We start from the raw sequence: 20,835 nt of genomic DNA on the forward strand, positions 1-20,835 counted from the left end.
GTACTGCCAGGGAGATAAGAGGTATTCTTTTGCATTTGTTTAGCTTCCTCCCATAAATAACCCATTGCACATGCCTTTAGGCCTTGTTAGTGGAGATTAGGAGTGGATTGGAAGCGAAAACTAGTGAAGAAAGAGTGATTTTAGAGTAGGAAAGCTCACTTTTCAACTTTCTATCCATAAAGCCATTGTCATGCATCTGAGCTTGCTTTTTATTGTTTTTTGATGTTTGTTTATACAAGGAGGTAGCTAGAATGATTGCTAAGGTAGTTATAGTGTCAAATCCAACTAAAAACACTTGAAAATGAAGATTGGAGTCAAATTTCGAAGTTATTTTGGGTGCTTGATAGTACAACTTGTAGAAACCACTTGTTAGTGTGGCAAAGGTTATTATTTTTTAATGTTTTTTGTTTGTGGTAGGTAATCTAGGTCCTTAACAGCCCCCCCATGCACACAAACTTGTAACGGAACTTAGAAAACCATAAGGAATCATCAAAAGGGAGTCGGCAAAACGGTGTGTTCCCAGACAATTCCTATCCCCACTACCCATTGCCTTAGCTTGCTATCCCCACGACCCGTCGCCTTAGCTCTATCCCTACGACCTGACACATGTCGGTGACCTAACTCATTGCCTTATTTATGACTTGTCAAGGTTTGCTATCCCATCAATTTGACAGGTGCAGACCTGTCGCCTTAAGTCTATCCCCACGATCCATCGCCATATGGCTAACCCTCCAATAGTTGCCATCCGGGTATCCCTTCGAGGCAAGCCATCCCGTCGACCATTGCTTTATTGCTAACCATATGATTGTTGCCATACTCACATCCCGCCGACGTGAATATCATGTCACCCATTGCTTTAACGCTAACCCTATGACCATTGGCATACCAATCTCACCCTAACCCACAGACATGTGTCAATTGTTATCCCTCCAACCATTTCTTTAGTGCTATCCCTCCGACTGTTGCCTTGAGACTATCCTTATGACTAGTTGGCTTAGACGCTCCAATCATCGTTGGGATAGCTCTAGGAATAGATTCTTTGTCAAAAACATAGAACTAAATTTGAGGCAGGTTGTACTTCTGTAGAGATTTCATACATACACTTGAGGTCCGAAAGAATTTTGTCCAAGGAATCCGAGCCCGAGGAAAATATTTCAAACTACATGCAACCCACCTTTCACCCTAGTTTTTGGCTTCGACAGGGAGCTCAATTCATAGCTCTCACTTAGTGTTAGGGCCTCGACATGGGGATCCCTCTAGCTCCAATGAGACTGAGAGTTGAACGAGGAAATGCAAGAAGCTGTTGGCCCGAGGGCTTCCAAAGCCACCTACACTAGCATAGCCCCACCTCATTCTCTTGCCTCTTCCATAGCCTCCAAGTTAAGAGGGAAAATATCCAACATGTTTGGACGGTTGGGCCGAATAGATTCAGTAGAAATGGAGAACCCCTTTGCCAGTATTCCACGAAAAGGGGAGGCTAGTGACAACTAGTCCTTGAGCCACAGGCAGGGACTGAGGCCGCCTTTGTGGAACCTGGACCACCGACAATCTTCTCAACGCACCTTGACTAAGAACGCATCGAGGACGAAGACCAGTAGGTGAGGGACTTTGCAGGGCAAAACCCTGGTAGAGGAAATGCATGAGACTTCCAAAGGGGAAACTCTCATGAACGTCTGACCTTCCAGGTGCCCCCAACATTCACTGCCTATGTGCCCTCGCAAGCTCCACCTTACATCCCAATGCAAGGAACATCCATGCAGATGCCTAGTAACCTGCTTTCTCTTGGAGGCTGACAGTTTACTCTTGTAGTTTCAGCTCCGATGTATGGGGGAGCAAGCTTCACAGCCCCAACGTAGCTACCAGCAACTTAATGGACCTCGTAATTAGGGCAAGGCTTGAGGCCCGCCTCTATGACCTATTAGGCCCACAACAGTGTGCCTCCACAAGCTTCCCAAACAGTGCTATTGGATGAAGCGATACACATCTTGGTGGATGCACTAGGAAGAGGGGCCAGTTGCACCCATATTCCCAACAAGGATCACCAATCCCTCTAGGAGTCGACCCATAGCCATCTCTAAATTAATAACTAAATTTCTTGGGGAAGGAGATCCGGTCTCCCAGGTGGAGCATTTCGACCAAATATGTGAAGCATTCAAATCTCCCGGAGATCTGGAAATGGTTAATGCATTTGGCCTCAACCTAGATGGCAAGGCAGGCCAATGGTATAGGGCCAGCCCTCAGCCCAGAGGAGAAAGTCAACTGGGAGGCATTACGAAAAACCTTCATCGTAGGGTTTGCCCCCAGTGGTCATGATTAATTAGTTATATGAGGTGAAACAGAATGATAAGGAATTCCTCTGAGCCTACATCGCTAGGATCAAACGTCTCAATTCCCACTACGACCCACATAAGAGGATGAACGACTATTGCCACGCTTCCTCATCAGATTGGCGGCGGACCCAAAGCTAATGGTTATGAATCCCACTTCCTTCAAACTCTGTAGCAAATTATCCATTCGTATAAGTGATAATATGATGGATAAGGATGTCAACGACAAAACTACAACTGTGTCCAAGGTATCACAATCGGTAATATCTTCTAGTATGTAGCCTACCAAGAAGAGGACAAAGAGTCCAAGGGATATGGGTGATTTGGCCTCTAGTCTGCTCAATTAGTTGGGCCAGTAGTGGAAGTCAGGAACCTCGAAGAAAACACCAAGTAACCCCCACTTATTCCCTAGGAGGGACAATGTTTGGTGCGGGATATGCAACGGCAATCATCTCTCCAATGAGTGACCCCACCTCAGGGCAAGGCAAGCCCTCTACTGTGCACATTGCTATAGATGGGGAAGCCACGGCACATCTCAATGCCGATTTTTGAATGTCCTTCCCCAACTGATCTATTAGTCAATGTCCCAAACGGCCCTGATGGCCCCATTCGACCCGATGAATGCACAAGGAGCCCCTCTAGCCAATCTAGGGCAATATAGGGCACAACATGCTCCATTAATGCCATCCATAGTAGGTCCATAGCCGCCCCCACCTTGTATAACTCTAGTCAACCAAGTATTGGTGGAAGAACTACCTAATGATTGGGAGAAGCCAGAACATGATCACGGACATCGCGACCATCACCCTTACGAGGAGGGAAGTGGCATCATGAGTCACTACCTCTTACATAAAAATCAACATGTCACAGTGTTCCAAATAGCACTCATGGCCGTGAGGGCAAGAGACATGAATTACTTGGCATGAAGGCCCCCGATTCAATGCTATATGTGTCAGGGTCTACACAAGGCAAGTGAATGCCCATATAAGGGCGCAATGAGGGTGCAACAAGCCCTCCTATGTCATGTTTTAAATGCCAAGGGGTGCATTTTTTAAAGGACTATCCATATAGGCATCTTACCCCTATGATCCTGCCCATAAGAGGTCATGCAGAGTGGAGCATTTATTCAAGGATTTCCCCCTAAGGAGACCAGTGACTTTGGCCACCTCGCTCAAGAGCACTAGCATCAATTTAATGAGTATTGAATAGGGTCAAGTAGCGGCAGTGCCCTTAAAGGTCATCACAAGGATGCAGGCAAGGGCCATAGGCAAGGAAATGAAGAAGCAGGCAAGGAAGGACAGAACGTCCACATCACAAATTCCCAAGGTACCCCAGGCCCTACAAGGTGGACAAAGTAATGAATCATGTGCTCATCCAAGACGGTTCACCAAGAAGGACGAAGTAATGAATCATGTGCTCATCCAAGACGGTTCACATGAGGAGACAGCCACCCTCGCCACCTCCTCTACATCTAAACGAGCCCCTTCTCAAGACAATCCTAGTATGCCCCCATATCCGAATGTAAACAAGCTAGTGCAATCCCAAGGCCTCACATTGCCTTCTTATATAAGGGAGCATATCTACTCAGACTTAGAGAGACAACACTTAATATATGCTTAGAACTTGGTGCAAGAATCCCAAGAGAAGCTCTCGAGAAGTTTGAGCATAGACTCAAGGTCAACAAAGGGTTAGATACAATCCACCTTGATCACCTGACTACTCATTGGGGGCAAAGGCATTTAGGGTGCCAGTGGGTAAGGGCATGGTAGTACACAGTTGTGTATGGGAGCATGGATGCAAAGGAGATCAATAACATGAGCACATAAGTGAACTTGAATACCAAACCCCAAAGAGTGGGAGCTTCTTTCCATTGAGAGAGATTTATACATGTCGGTCTCTACACAATTCATAGGAGACTTCTCGATGGGCCCTCTTTTGTAGGAGGCTGTTGGATAAGAGTCTCCAGACTTTTTGTAGGAACCTCAAGAGTGGGACCTCTTTTGTAGGAGACCTCCTAGGTAAGTGTCTCTAGACCTTTTGTAGGAACCTCAAGGGTGGGACATCTTTTGCAAGAGAACTCTTGGGTAAGAGTCTCTAGACTTTTTGTATAGGAACCTCTTAGCATCTCTACACTTTCTGTAGGGGACCTCAAAAAGTGTAGGCTTTTAGGCTTTCTCTCTCTAGTTTTAGTATTTCTCTCTCTATATCTTGATTTTGCAAGTATGATCAGATATTTAGAGAAGATTTGGCTATCCTCATTCTTTTAAATTCATCATACCATCTTTCAAGCTCAAGGTATTACAAACAAAACATTGGCGCTACTCTACACACATAATGATCTCATCTTCATTGCTCTAGACTGTGCTTTTGGCCCTTGTTGCCACAAGATTAACACGATTACTCTTAGACAATGTTCCTTTTGGGCCTTTAACAAATAATTCAGTCCTTCAAGTGTATATAAAGATGCCTCTATCATAATTATTGTGTTCTTTTCAAGTTATACAAATATCATTAGAAGATTATTCTCCTTACAATGTGGATTTGTGTAAGCAATGAAGAGAGAGAGAGAGAGAGAGAGAGAGAGAGAGAGAGAGAGATCCTAAATGTGGATTAAGTTTTGGTCCTTATATGACAGGTAGTGAATTATTTTGTCATTTATCTTGTATGGCACAACCTTTGTTAAAAGCATGTGATATTATATAAATGAGATATTAAAGTGTGGCACCACCTCTATTAAAATCATGTGATATTAAAAGCATGTGATATTATATAAATGAGGATCTCTTGCCAAAATGGACACTTCCCCACTCATATTTAATGGTCCATCTCCTCTTTCATATCCTTTCTCTCCTCTCTTTTCACTCATCTACCTTTCCCCATATTCATTCACCTTTGCTTGCATTTTTCTTTTTCCCTTTCCTTCCAATTTACACCTTTTGTTTCCATTTTAAAAGTTATTTGGAAACTTTAATTGTGATATTTATCGGAGCTATTTTACATTTTCTCTAAATGGGGACTTAGTGATTCTGCCACCTTGTTGAGAGCAAGGCAATAGTGGTAACTTCAGCATAGATATCTCTCAGAGAATACCACAATCCATAAATCTGCAAACCATGATGGACTACTTTTTCTTAACTTAGAATTCAAAGAACCAACAACTTATGACTCTCATTTAGACCATATGTGGGCACACTTGACAAACCCAAAAATAAACAAGCAAGTATCTCATTTGCATACTAGACAAAGCATTCCCTTGCATACATTTGCACATAATGCACACTAACACTTAAGGTAGGACCTTAGTGGGATCCCCACCTTGTTTTTTACAAGTGAAATCTATTTGTGCCTATATTACAAGAAGTAGTCCCCAAAGAGGGGTGCAATTACGATGTTAAAAGATTTCAGTCTAAGACAAGTAAATAGAGTAATCTATTAGATGAGCAGACAAGAAATCATAGAAAGATTTCCTGAGTGACATTTGAAAGTAGTGAAACTTGGAAACAGTAGAAGCTCCAAAGACTCTATGGTTTCTATCTTTCAATAGAGTCTAGAGACCCCAATATAAAACCCAAGTGAAAAAATTATTGAACTCTTGCCTTCAACATGGATAAATCACAAATAGCAACAAAATATTGCTAAAGCAATAGTAGGGAGACGGGATTGGAGATGCTGGGTGAAGTAAAAGAAGAAAGTCACAAGTCACAAGGCAATGCCAAAAAATTAGAGCAAGGACTCCCTTGGAGCCAAACATTTGTCACACAGTAGGAGCAATATGTCAACATGCTAGGAATTGACCAAAAGGAATAACACCCGTATGGGATGCGCGTGCACGCGCGCAGACACACACACACAAACACAAACACACACATTACTATTGTGCTGAATAAAAAGGTTTGTGAGCCTCTAGCAAGGTCGCAAAACAAAATGGTACTTAATTTAAAGTGGAAGGTTATTTGTATTAAATATAAGTGTCAAAACTTGTGACGCCATCAAAGTTATTGAGTTGTATAATTTTGAAAACAAAGGAAAAGTGGGGAGCGGGAGAGGAGGGAGGATAGGGGAGTGTGAGATGTCTTATGAAAGTAGCAAGAGTAGAGGACAACTCAAAATGTAATACATGTTTGATTGGATTTCATGAACATCAATGTGTTGTTTTTGTTAGAATTTGGAAAAATAATACCCACAATTCTAATTAAACTTAGAACTCTCTCTTAAAACACATTACTCAGATCATGTAACTCAATCTCCAAATTGAAACACAAGCAATAGAGAAAATTCAATGTGAAATGACACAAACTTTATTGCGGTTTCCTGCTCATCGCGATTGGGGTTGTTCCAGCACACAATGTATTCCAAAAGACTTGATTTAGACTATGGACCCTAGACATGTACAAGACTCAACTCTTACCAACAGAAATTCTATAGAAGCTATGTGTTCAACTGATAAGAAATGACTCTCATGTGTAGAGTCTCCTGAGTACACAGAACAAGATAAAGACATGAACCTTGTCACATTGAGCCTTCATATATTGTTGTCTCGAACCACCTTATCTCCCATAAAATGAAACTGCTTAAACATGATTGGTCATCCATACTAGAGCAACATTGCAACTATGTGTCAAAGGGTAGCTGCTCATGCATCACGTGAACCCACCACATGTTGATCAATGCTTTACAAATGTCATGTTTTATCCAATCGCATGACTGTACCTCTTAAAACACCAATCACAAGTCACCATAAAAGTATGCCTCGTAAACCAAAGGTTTCGACAAGCCTCAATATGAGGCTTTTGCCAATAGTTTTTATTCTTTGTACCCTATTTGTACAAGTTGGAGATTATTCTTACACAATGTTCCTTTGGAGTATTTAGCATATAATGCAGGACTTCAAGTGTGTATAAAGATGCCTCTATCATGCTTGTCATGTTATTTTCATGTTAAAACAATTAAGAAGATGATGCTTTGTACAATGTGGATTTGTATGTAACGAAGAGAGAGAGAGAGAGAGAGAGACAGAGAGAGAGAGAGAGAGAAGAGGGGGGGGAGGGATGTGCCAGGGGAGAGGGGGGGGGGATAGGAAAGGAGGAATACTATGCCACAAACTATAATTATTCAGGTATAATCCAATGTTCCTTGCCCTATTCATTCCCTTCCCCCTTAAGGGTACATTTCTATCGGCACTCATGTTTTCTATTCTTCACTCCCTCACAATTTGATTATGCAACGCTTTTATTACCACGCTCCACACTTACTTAGCTTGTGGACTTTAAATCCTATGGATGGAGTCAGTGAGTGGGAGTCTTTAAGGCAAGATGTGGCTCAAGGATATGGGCAAATTTCCTATAAAGGTATATATAGTGGGAGCTTTGGAAGGATTCATCCTTTTTAGCTTGATGCAAGCAATAATCTTTAGTACAAGATGTGGTTCAAGGATATAGACAAGGCTCCTACAAAAGCATATTGTGGGAGACTTGATGTATAATACTTTGTGAGGATTTCATGCATAGTCTTTACATGGATCAAGAGGACTAGTGCAATGGATGTGGCATTGAGATGGGAAGAAAGAAGTGGAGCAATAGAAATGTGTCATTGAGATGGGAAGAAAGGAGTGGAGTGATAGAATTGTGGTGGCAATATTGTACATGAACAAGAGGAGTGGGTGGGACCTACATGAACAAGAGGAGTGGGTGAAACCTACATGATCCCAAGTAGTGTTTTAGATCATGTTAGATAATGCCAACTAGGCGAGATAAGGTTAGACAAGATGTAATTATGGGTCCCCTACATGGGAAAGTCTTATAGCCTTTTCCTTATTGTCAGGTTCTATAGAGCATACAAAAAAGGGTTAAATTTTTTGGTGCTTAGAGTGGTTTAGGCCAATTTTAGAGTTTAAGCATGGTATGGCTATTCTATAATGGATATATTGAGGCCAGCATTTAGTGCAACCTTGAAGTGGCCAATTCTATGAGCTTGTGAAATCAACAATACTATTAAAATAGGTGTATTTGAAAATATTCCATTTTATTGTTTGTGTTCAATATTATATGTAGAAGTCGCCTACATAGAGTCACATGAAGAAATTACATTGGTTCCCCTCCTATTTGTGTACGGCATGTATTCCCCTCCTATTTGTATACGGCATGTAAGTCCTTTGATTTCAAATGGTCTTTGCCCCTTCCATTAACTAATTTATGAGGTTTACATGTTTATAAGGTAATAGTTGCCATGACTTGGCACTCAATAAGACCTCCATGTCATGTGAAGGGGTAGAAAGCAAATGGGAAGGTTTGAAGGCCTAAAGTGCTCAAATGTGGACGCTTGTAAGAAATATTCTTTTCTCACTCATTAAATTTTGGGCATAGTGTTTAAGGAACTACGTAGGGTTGATGTAAACCTAATTGAACTATGTAAGGTCATGATTTCCAAATTAACATTGTGCTTATGACACACTTTGTAATGCATGCTAACATCTTTCGATGAGAATGTCCCAACCTTTTACTAATGTGGGTCATGCTAATTGTGTTGCTATACTTGGAAAAGTCTTACGGCCTCTTCTTTATTTTTGTCAAATCTATAATGCATACACAAAAGGGTTACCAATCCATGGTGATTAGACTGGTTTAGGCAAGTCTTCAAGCATGGTATGACTATTCTCCAATGAATATACCAAGGTCAGTTTTAGAGTCAATCTTGAGGTCAAGTTTTAGAGTTTAAGCAAGGTATGACTAGTCTACAATACAATGGAAATATTGAGGTCAATTTTTAGAGTCTAGCTGGTCAAATATAGAAGTCCATATAGCACATGAAGGCAAGGACAAGTTTAAAATACTTATTTTGAAAAGCTCAATTTTCAATGTTAATCTTGAGGTGGTCACTTGTAAAAGTCCATATATCACGTGGAAGAAAGAATATGTTTAAAATACCCTTATTTTGAAAAATTACATTTAAAAAAGTTTATTGTTTGTTAGCAGTTCCTCCTTAGGGGTATTGCTATAGTGGAGAATTCGATTCTCCTTTGTGAATTTGCACATGTAATTTTAAAAAAAGTTTATTGACTTTGGTTGCTTTTTTATTGAGATCATTCTATAAATATTTTCACCTTTAGGCTAAAACTGCCTTTTAATAGCCCAACACTAAAAAATTTGTTTGGTTCCTCTTTGCATCCAAAAGCCACTATATTAGGAGGCAATGCTCACTTGCACTTATGCACTCTTGTTATACATGTTTGAATTTTTACATGAATAAATTACGTTGGTCAAGTGTTTTTAACTCCCTTCCTATTTCTATATTTGCCAAAAGGCCCTTGCCCCTGCCATTAACTAATTTGCTAGGTTAATTATAAGATGGTAGCTGCGAGGAGGTGTTAATTAATTGCACTCACTAAGACCTCCATTTTAAATGGGTAGAAAGCAAATATGAAGGGTTGAAGCCATAAAGTACTCAGATTTGGAAGCTTGTAAAAAGTAAGTCTTTTCACCCTCTTTAATTTTGGGCATTGTGTTCAAGGAATTCCTTAATTAACCATAATTTAGAGTTAATGTTGACCTAGTTGAAACATGTAAGGTCATGATTTCCAGTTTCATATTGTGCTTGTAATGCATGCAAAAACATTTTAACGAGAAGTGGTTCATGTTAGTTGTGTGGAGATAGGGATTACATTGATGTGAGTCCATCTAATGGGGCTTGTTGCGAGCCCTGTCCACATTGAAGTTGTGGTGCAAGTTATGTGATTCAAAGGTCAACAAGGTGCATAAGAAGCTGTGACCCCCATAAGCGACACTCTTATAATGTGCATGTTTGTAGCCTTCCTAAATAGGAAACGGAATGAGTTGGGCTTTCCTCGAGTTGGTTGTCACTAGGAAACGAGCTGGTTTGGCTAGAATTTCAAAATTTCTAGTTTGGTTTTGTGTTAAGAGCTGGTTGGGCTTGCTTGTTTTCCTCGGGAAGTGCATTGAGAGCTGATTTCGATTTCCTATCTCCAGGGAACGAGCCGGTTGGGGTTCTTATAAGCAGAAGCTGGCAAAGGTGTTTTTTTTTTGGCTTTCTTCGAACACTGCGTCAAGGGGGACGAGGGCGAGGACTTTGAATGAGGTGATGAGGAGAGAGAGAGAGAGGACAATTTGTTTCTTTGGTTTGGCACCTTAAACCCTTGGGTTGTAGCAATAGTTTACAAGGCAATGGGCCTATGGATTGTAAAACCCAATGAAGGGGCCTCGGCTCCTCCTCCCTGCGACAACCGAGGAGAGCTCTGGACGGCAGCCATCGCCAGAGCAGCAGATTCTCGTTGTGGGTTGCATGCCCCACAACAAGCACGGTTAAGGCGGTCCCTTTCTCTGTCTCCGCTGCAGCGTCAGCCGATTTCCTCATAGACTTGCGTCAGAGAGAGAAGACAGAGCGACAGAGAGAGCGACAGAGAGATAGGCAGGGCGCGTGTTGGGGCGGGGAAGACGGGGGTGCGGGGCGGGCCCGGGCGGGCAGCGACGCCCGACGGCATCAAATTGCGATTTTTCGCGGCATTGCGGGTCGGACTTGAGCTTTTACCGCGACGAGTAGAGAATGCGCGCGCGGAAATTGGGCTAATGGTGCCACTCTGAGAGAGAGAGAGAGAGAGAGAGAGAGAGAGAGAGAGAGAGAGATTTAGCTGTATCCAATTTAGCTGTATCGGAGAGAGGGGAGAAGGAGGAGCAGGAGCAGAAATTTAACTGTATCGGAGAGGTGGGAGGAGGAGCAGGAGCAGAGATTTAGCTGAATCGCATTCAGATTCGTGTTGGGTTTCGTCTTCCCTGTGCCTTGTTGCAGGTTACACTTCGTATCATGTTCGTGATCTCTTTGGCATCGCTCCCCATACCTTTCATTGATTCCAAAAGCATGGAGAATTCGCATGCCACTCCACCTCCATGTTGCCCTCAGCTTTGCTAGTGCTGCAGCTCTTTAACGCTACAGGAATCTGATCCGCCTTTTCGGCTTTTCGCCCTTGGGCATATCCGGTGGTCTTTCCTGTCATCCATTATGATTTTCAGGGTCTTTGCTGCATCTCCGTGCATAGCCAACGAACACATAGCTTTCTTTTTGGCGGAGCTCTGTGCCTTGTGTGGCTTCTGTAATCCGCTTTGCTTAGCAAGTCTCAAAGAAATTCATGTCGGGCCTCTCTTGCACAGGTATCCTAAACGTTTCCTGCCTCGATACGTGCTGTATTGTTCGATTTTATGGTCGCTTACAATTGACGCGCATGGTTTCTGACAGGGTTTGTTGCGATTTGCTCGTACCAAAGGCACAAGGCTACATGCGAACTGCCTTGTTAGCGTCCAGCCTGGTCGGTGCTGGGTTAGGCCAATCCTGGCCGTTAGTATGGAGGCATTAGAGGCGTGTTTCAGAACACTGAATCTCAAGACTTGGTTCGTAGCTGGATTGGTTAAGGGGTTTTATCCCCGAAATGTGGTGAGATATGGCTAATGACGGCACTGTTATTCAAATCAATGAAGGGCTAGTTTTCTTTTGACTTGCAAATCCTTGAAGAAGTTGGAAGCTCTGAGGTCATACTTCCCAATTCGATATGGAGTCTAATGATCAAAACAGGACTTTTTCTCACAGCTCTCAATTGTTTCTTCCGTCAAAGGGTGAAGTTGATGACAACTCAACAAGAGGCATCATGCCGACTGTCAAATCACAGCCATGGGGTTGGACATGTCCCCCTGATATATCCTTACAGAATCATAGGGAAAGTGGATTTCCCAAGGGTGAACTTTATAGACGTTGTGGAGACGTCATTCATGAGGATGATTTGAGATTGGTCTTAGGCTTGAGTTGCACACCTGGCTCCTCGAATGGTGGAGACTGTTCAGAAACTGGAAATTCTGCCAGGATGTCATGCGTTGAAGATTATGTACCTGTAGATTTACGCTTAGCTCTCAACTGGTCTATTGAGGGCGAAATGAATTACGATCGCCTAACATCTTCAAAAGGAATGATTTCGAGTGTGACCATGGTAACTCGCGCTTCTCTGGATTCTGAAACGGAAGGCCATGCACATGACAGTTCAGAAGCTGGAACCCATAGAAAATCACTTATCCGACTGGAGGGCGTCCAATTTGTGCCTTTGGACGTGGAGAATGGGGATGGCACAATGACGGCATCTGGTATGTTTCTCTCTCATTCGGGAGAAAACATTTGCGGAATGGATCTACAGCTAGGCTTAGTGGGAAACTCTTTAACAGCTGACTCAAGTAGCTTGTCAGGTATGCCTTCTACAGTTAGTGGTGTGGATACAGGGGACAACAGGATAGATGGGACTAACGGTGAACAATCTTTGATAGATGAAGGATCCACTTCTGCTAGATGGATGAAATCTCAAGGATACCTTACTTCTCCATTGCAGTGTGGTCATGCCATGGCGAATCGATCTTGTACTTTGACCCCAGATGATAAGGCACAACAAGATCTTTTGGAAATTAAGCAAACATCAACTGTTACTACCTCTACTTGGCAGGGGTTTACTGCTGGTTGTGGACACACCCCAAAGATGACTCCTGGTGCTTCTAGCCTTGGAGCAGTGGCAGGTGTCTCTCAGCGGGCCTCAAAGACATGCAAGTTCAAGGGCTGTAGCAAGGGTGCAAGGGGTGCCTCTGGCCTGTGCATTGCCCATGGTGGTGGAAGGCGCTGTCAGAGACCAAATTGCAGCAAGGGAGCCGAAGGTCGCACAATGTATTGCAAAGCTCATGGAGGGGGTCGAAGGTGTCAAACTTTAGGATGCATTAAAAGTGCTGAGGGGAAGACTGACTACTGCATCGCTCATGGTGGGGGTCGCAGATGCACTCATGAGGGCTGTAATAAGGCAGCAAGAGGCAAGTCTGGTTTGTGTATTCGCCATGGGGGTGGGAAGAGGTGTCAAAAAGAAGGCTGCACGAAGAGTGCTGAGGGTTTCCCAGGTCTTTGCATATCTCATGGTGGAGGTCGGCGTTGTCAGTATCCTGGTTGTGAAAAAGGTGCTCAAGGGAGCACCATGTTTTGTAAAGCTCATGGTGGGGGCAGGAGATGCATGTTTGAGGGGGGGTGCACAAAAGGTGCAGAAGGAAGTACACCTTACTGTAAGGGCCATGGTGGAGGCAAAAGATGCATGTTTGAAGGTGGTACCTGTACGAAGAGTGTTCATGGGGGTACTCTATTCTGTGTAGCTCATGGGGGCGGCAAGCGATGCGCTGTACAGGGTTGTACAAAGAGTGCAAGAGGAAGAACTGATTACTGTGTAAGGCATGGGGGTGGTAAGCGTTGTGAATTTGAGAATTGCAGTAAAAGTGCACAAGGGAGTACAAATTTTTGCAAGGCACATGGGGGAGGAAAGAGATGCTCCTGGTCCCATATAGGATCTCTATATAGTGGAGATATTCTGATTGACGAAGCCAGTGATCATCTGAACGGATCCTGTGACAAGTTTGCAAGAGGAAAAACAGGCCTTTGTGCTGCACATACTGCCTTTGTGCAACAGGTCAGTGTATCATGGGATGGCACATGTTCTTCATTTTCCCAAACACGACCTAACCATTTCCGTCAGCCAATAGCTATGCCGGTCCACAATAATCAGAAGTTTCACCCAGTATCTGATGTAAGCGAGCAAACTTCCCAGTTTTCTTCTGAGAATGATCATGATGAGCAACCTTCCTGTACTGCAGGGAGACAGTTACTTCAGTGTGCAAGGGCTAGTTGTGAAGGGTCATGGGGAAGAGGTCATCATGAGATGGAAGTTGTTTCTCATATGACTGGAATGAAAGCCAACCTAGATGCAGGTTTATATGGCATGCCTTTTGATATGAATGATGGTGGTATCTTCTTCCCTCACAAGATTGCCTCTGGGACTGACAGCACTGCTTTAAAATCCTCCTCTTTTGCTGTTGGTCAGCATCCACCTGGGAGGGCAAGTAACACATTCCGACCGCCAAAGACTATTTCTTCTGTCTTCCCTACTGAATTGCTGCGTCCACCCAATAAACAGAAAGGTGAGTTACCATTAGGTGATAAGACACAACACCTGCCTCATGCCTGTCCCAGTTCTACATCAGATGCTATCTCCATGTTTTCCATTGCTGTTTCGGAGGAAAGGGTTCATGGAGGTGGCCTCATGGCACTTCTCGCTAGAGAGGATAGTGGACAGAGAGACCTTCAATAGGAAGTTGTTTTAATTAGGAAGTGTCATCTTGTACAGGGTCTACATGGGAAATTGATGTAAGGGATCTCTTGTAGCTAGTTATATGGTCAGGGAAACATAATCTTTGCAAATCAGGATTCATCTTTCAGATCTTGAAAGTCAAATAAAAATTGCTGCCTAAATATTTTTGGTCGGATTTCACAGTCACCGCTGGCCTGTGACATCCTGCCCTGCATGCTATGTACAGTCCATTAATAGTGGTAATTGTAAGTATTCTGCATATGGACATGAGCCATTGTAAAAAAATATTGATTTCTGAATCGATGGAAAGGTTCAAATGAACGTTTTTCTGAGGAGATTGTCTAGTTGATTTTGTTTATCAGATCTCATTACTAAATTGCACGGCAGTTTGGGCATTCTAAGCTGTGCTTCAGTCTGGACATGTACTTTATCATCTCACAGACTGACTGAAATATTTGTCTTTTTGTATTCTATGACTGCCTTTAGTGCATGAAGCTATTGTGGGTACTGATCATTTTAAGGACAGCTTTCTGGGAAGGCCTAGCTTTTCTGGGGGGAGAAAGAGGAAATCAAATCAATCTACCAGTAAAAAGCTACAATCAGATGTTCGGTTTTTACTTGAAAAGCAAAGGAATCTTCTCTTGGGAGGCAAAATGTGCACCTTGTGCATTAGCGGAAGGGCCCAGGAATCTCCTTTCAGTGACCTACTGGAAAGTCAAACTCTTCATGCCTTGAGCCAGTTAGGTCATTTCCTTGATTCAAACAAACAGTGAAGGTGACTGTTTTGCTCAAACACCAGACAGGTGGGATTGATCTTTGGCACAATAGCATGATTCCAGTTTGTGGAGGAAATGTTGTCTCTCAGCCTCGTTGTATTGCAATTTGTGTCCCTCTTTATCGTATATCTTTCTGGATGTACAAATGCTGAATAATGTGAAGTCAGATGGTGGAAATGATCCAAGTTGCAGTATTGTGTGATCCTCATGTGGAGGGATTGGCATCAAATGTTTTGCAGTTTATGTACTTTTGAGCAAGCACAAGGCCAGGAAGCCAACAACTCTAAGGCATCTAAGGGTAGCTAAACTGCTCATTCTCAGACGCTCCCATCCAAGCAAGACTTCCAAGGCAAAGGCTCCACACTAGGATGTTACTCTGCGTGATGGGGTAGATAGTCTCTTCTTTTTCAATGCGACTAATGTGAGAGCAGACCAAGTATGCGAAAAACTCTTAGACACTTAAGAGGATGCTTTTGCCAATCCGTACCCTCCACCATATAGTTCAATTTTGAGCCCCCACAAGGGCTTTGTCATAATTGCTGGAAGGCCCAGGAGCATGAACATCACGTGACTGCACTACTCAGCCCCAGAGAGCACAAGTCAGGGAAGGGAGATCAAGTTAACAATAGAGCTTGACATGCTCCGCATCGCATTTGCTGCCTTGATAGAGACTCAAGAGTAAGTATATGCAAACCACATTGCCCTCACCCTTCAACAATAGGAGACCCAAGCTGCCCTGGCAGCCTTTGAGACTGAGCTCGAGAATGTGCATAAGCGTATCAAGTCACAATACAAGTAGATCCGTGAGCTTGAAGCTGCATAGGGCGAAATGCTTGCACAACCCCTTACTGGTGAGAGAGAGAATTGCCATGGCAAGTGTGACTCCCTATAGGAGCAGGTTAGCACGTTTCATTAAATTCAAAGTTGATGATGAGGCTGCCAGTGCCCGATGAGCACCCAAGCAAGCATGCATGTAGACAGGACGCTAACGACCAAGAAGTCCCTATATTGGCTTAGGTGTGGTCCACGGTTCTTGTCAAAGATTACAATGTCCAAGTCTTGCACCTCGACCAGGGTTTGCAAAAAAAGCTAGCTCGAAGACAACATCGGCAATGACAGGGACCAAGCATATGGGTAGAAGCAGATAGTAGCGAATGGCTCCACTTTTCGCTGACGGGTCCAAGAGTCCTCTTTGGGATTTTGGGCCGTTGTGGCCAAGCAGACCTCTTTCTATCCTAATATTTTGGAAGCTGAGCCATTACTCTTTGCCTAGGAAGTTTTTCCCTACTCTTCATATGCCTACTGATATCTTGAGAGATTCTAGGAAGGGAAATTTTACAAATGTTATAGTAGCGAATGGCTCCACTTTTCGCTGACGGGTCCAAGAGTTCTCTTTGGGATTTTGGGCCGTTGTGGCCAAGCAGACCTCTTTCTATCCTGATATTTTGGAAGCTGAGCCATTACTCTTTGCCTAGGAAGTTTTTCCCTACTCTTCATATGCCTACTGATATCTTAAGAGATTCTAGGAAGGGAAATTTTACAAATGTTATACTGCACGCTAGACCTGGTACTTGGAGATGCAACCCCTCGCCCCTAGATGTACTAGCCCCTAGCCTAGTGTCATACCATTTGATTACTTGCTTGCTAAAGTGTGTCTCTATGACTGTGCCAACCATGAGTTTGATCTTCTAGTGAAGGACAAGACCAAGTGACGACAAGCAAAACTACAAGACCAAGCGGCAGGCTATCATGCATAAGGTGGATGCAATTCCCAAGCCCACAATCGAGCTACTATGCGTAGCTGCTCTGATTGGGGTAGAGGAACTCCTCACAATTGCCATGGCCCAAGCCACGTTATGTGGCATAATTTTCTCGAATTTTCATCGTGGTCCAAGCCACAAGCTGCCCACAAAAGGTTAAGTACAAGTTTGCACACCCCACAATTGTGGACCTCGACGTGGTTCATGTAATTGAGCAGTGGAAAGAAACCTGGCATCTTCACCCAGATGAGGTGCTTGCGGGTATCAATGCTCTCTATCCCTTTCCCCTACAGGTGGATGAAGTGCATGTGGATATCTCCACCCGGATGAAGTGCCTGTGGGTATCAATGCCCTCTATTCCTAGTCCCCACAAGCTACCTCTGGTGATCCGAACCCTATTGCTCCTTTTTTTTGGCAAGATCCAACATATATTCTTGGCTCTTCCATGGTTCATCCACCCCAAGCACCCTCTCTCTTTGGTGCGGCTAGCCCCCAAGAACAAGAGGACTTCTATAGGAGTGCCATGCTAGTGCAAACACTCTTCTAGTTGCCTAGTATTGAAGCCCCACTTCTGCCCGGTAGCGCTTGTCTTTCTATGTGACTGTAAGAGCTCAGTCCAATTTGAACTGAGGAATGTCAATCCCAAGTTAGTGGTAGTACCCAACCTAAGTAATCGAGTAAGTAGGCACTGCCACTTGAGCGACCAAGTGGCGAGTCATCAAGTAGAAGGTTGGGCAGGTGGTCACCACGCAGGCAAGCGAATCATAGGCACTGGTTAGTAGCAGATTACGAGGGAATGTTGGAAGGCGGTTAAGCATGGATCATAACTTGGGATTATTTAAGCAAAGAACCCAAGAGAGAATAGGTTTGAGTAGTTTGAGTCTGAGTGCTTAGGAACATAGAGTCAGATTATTGAACCAACATTGCTTAAAGAGATAGGCTAGTGGCTTGAGTCGAGGTGAGTGAGAGTGAGTGTTGCACCAACACCTTGAGCACAACTTTGCAGTTGTGTGGCCACAAGTTGGTCTCATTCCATACTCCTCTCCTCGTACTATCTATTTACTCGCATGCTCCCCTGTCTCTATCCAGTTTTGTCCATGCTTCTAATGAACTAGACGATGCTTGTTTTCCCACAACCTTGCACCCTTAGGACGCCGAGTGCCAAGAAATTCATGGAGTCAAGTGAGGACATATTCACAAGGCAAGCATCCTTGCAAGCACTCGAGAACCACACGCTCAACAAGCACCAAGATATCACCAGTCAACTGAGGGGTGAAAGAAAAAATCGTCAACAATCGTGCTTACATTGTAACTATTCAAATGTTGTAGGTCAAAAAATTCGTTAGAAAAATTGCTATAGAACCAAAGTCCTTTAAGTACATGGTTTGTTGATCTCACTTTCATAGACCTTCCAACTAGAGGCCATCTATCATTGAGAGATACAGTCACATTGGAACTATATAGATGAGGAGCACATTTGCTATCCTTTGGAAGTTGACCCACAGATATCTTGGGGATGATGATTGGGGGTTGGTTTTTTGTGTGTTTCATAACAAAATTTTTGGACTAAAAAAGGGGCCTTGTAATAGAGCCCTTGGGTTGGTGACATGGAAGGATAACGTGAACAAAACTAAGGAAAATATTGGATAGCGGAGGGCAATATAATATTGGAAATGGTCTGACTTTTCTATTTTGCTATTCAAAGGCCCAAAGTTTGATGTAGGCCTCCCACTTGCTGCCTCCACTCTCTGATCACGTTTTTGAACAGTAACAAACAGGTATGCTTTGCAAGCTTCCTTCTCCATTTCTAGGCAACATTGGACGTTTTTGTGTCTCCCTTGCAAGGTGATCCTCTTGCTGGAGGACTGCAACAAGCTCTTGGTATAATGTAGTGATGCCTTGTATCAAAAGATCTTGTGCTGACCCCTCTGCATCATCATCGGCTTGACCCAGTAGTTGAATTTCCAACTTGGAAATTATAGCTTTTTGATTTCACCACTCCATGCACTTATCTTTATACTTACCCAATGTGGAGTATGCAAACTTTAGACTATTGAATTGTTGAGCTGCTTTTGGATGCCCTGGAAATTGATCATTAAGCACGCAAAGTTGGAGTATCTCTTGTTCTTGAGTGTCAAGTTTTGCTTTGGTGTGCACAAGTATCTCCCTTGATGCCATGCCTTCCTTCTCTAGTGCTTGAATTTGACGTTCACCCTCTTTGAGGCTGTTTTGCAACTCATTGTTTGTGTCTAATGTGGCATGGAGCTGATCCTCTTTAAGTAGTAATCTTTCATTTAATTGCACCAATTCCTTCTTGATATCATCACAAGTGGCTTGCATATGGGAGAGGGATAACTCGACCTTTCTTTTGGTTCAAGGCCTCAGATAGCTGTAGGTGTTTATCTTGGAGAGAAACTATGGCTTGTAGTTTCTGCTAGAGCATTGTGTGCAAGGAGTTGTTGCTGCATTTGTTCTGCCATGCTTTCTTTGAGCTTCATAATTTCAGTCTCGGCACTTTGCAACTTGGATTGGAGTGATGGGAGCATCTGTCTTTCCATTTCTCTTTCCTACTCATCTGACACAATGGTAGCAAATAATTGAGACCATTGTTGTAACTGTTGGCTATGATGTTGTATGATTTGGAATGTGCTATGGCCTTGCTTGTATTGGACATATAGTTGATTCCCATGTGCCCATGTGGAATTTTGATATATGTCTTGAACAACATTCTGTTGTATGGTGCCACTACAGACATTTGGGGGTTGTGAGACTATAGAGTCATGGAGTCCTCAACATTGGTGACTTGTGATTATTGGAGAGGTATGCTATTTGGCTCTCTTGCAAAGTCATTATGTGGAATGGTATCCTCTTGGATTTCCATGCTCAAGTCCTTTTGTTGCAAGAGCAAGGCTGAACTGAGTTGCAGTATTCTTTGGCAGAGTTCCACATTGTCATTCTCTGGAGTTTGTTCGGATTGTTGCCCTTCCATGCTATCCTCATTGAGAGTAGGTGGAGGGTCGAATTACCATTCTGGCGATAATATCAATGCTTCAAAGTCCTCTATATCTTGTGTTGAGAGGGGTGTAGAGTCATCCTCTTGCTCTATTGCAAACCCAATTATTATGGCCAATAGATGGGCAATGTAGCTTTTGCCATTATGGGTAGTGGATACATAATTCGTTAGCAGCAAGGATATGTGTTCAGCCCAATCTTGTAATTTTGCTCTACCAAGGAGTGTAAGAGTTTTTACTGACATATAGTTTTTTCTCACTATTGAATGATTGAAAATGTCAGCCAAAAACTTAGCTGCCTCTTTGCATATGGGGTCCAGAATCATATCATGGCGTATTCCCCCGCTTTGTGACTTTGTGTTAGGTGGGAATAAATCCTGAATTTCAGAGAATCTTGCATCCAAATGTTTCTTTGGATATTCTTCTTGTGCATCTGGAAATGAGAAAGCCTCCTGCATAGTGGATCTACTGAGGTAGATCTGTAAGGTCTTTTCTTTATATCTTACTGTTCCATACTTATCTTTCTCCAACTCTCTGCTTTTATATGATGTTATGAATTGACAAATGTGTTCTGTCATAGCAGGTGTTGGTGAGAAGGATTTTAGCTTCTCAAAAAGACTACCTAGTCCCTTTAACTGCAAGAAGTTGTAAGCATTGGGTGACATGGCAAACGTTGAGACTCGTGGACATACAAGCTGTATTGTTCCATCTATTGCTAGATCTTTGTTGGTTTGGTCCTCAAGGTGTTCTGCACCTGCATCCTGCATAGCCAATTGCTCTAGCTCAATTTCTCCTGCCTCT

General features: G+C 43.2%; 1 protein-coding gene across 1 annotated transcript; it reads left to right on the top strand.

Annotated features, from left to right (window-relative positions):
• The first annotated feature begins 10,893 nt into the window (after positions 1-10,893).
• Positions 10,894-15,056, top strand: LOC147900045 (uncharacterized). Its single transcript, XM_087376908.1, has 2 exons — positions 10,894-11,485; positions 11,571-15,056. The coding sequence occupies exon 2, from the start codon at positions 11,881-11,883 to the stop codon at positions 14,485-14,487; it is 2,607 nt and encodes an 868-aa protein (XP_087233034.1). The 5' UTR covers positions 10,894-11,485; positions 11,571-11,880; the 3' UTR covers positions 14,488-15,056.
• Positions 15,057-20,835: the final 5,779 nt, after the last annotated feature.

Source organism: Dipteris shenzhenensis, chromosome 7 (genome assembly GCF_047967505.1).
Source record: "Dipteris shenzhenensis isolate YYH24624 ecotype China chromosome 7, Dip_SZ_1.0, whole genome shotgun sequence".
Classification (NCBI taxonomy): Eukaryota; Viridiplantae; Streptophyta; class Polypodiopsida; order Gleicheniales; family Dipteridaceae; genus Dipteris; species Dipteris shenzhenensis.

Bases quoted from the DNA above. Each gene is read 5' to 3' on its own strand.
- LOC147900045 (XM_087376908.1), top strand. From the start codon at position 11,881: ATGGAGTCTAATGATCAAAACAGGACTTTTTCTCACAGCTCTCAATTG.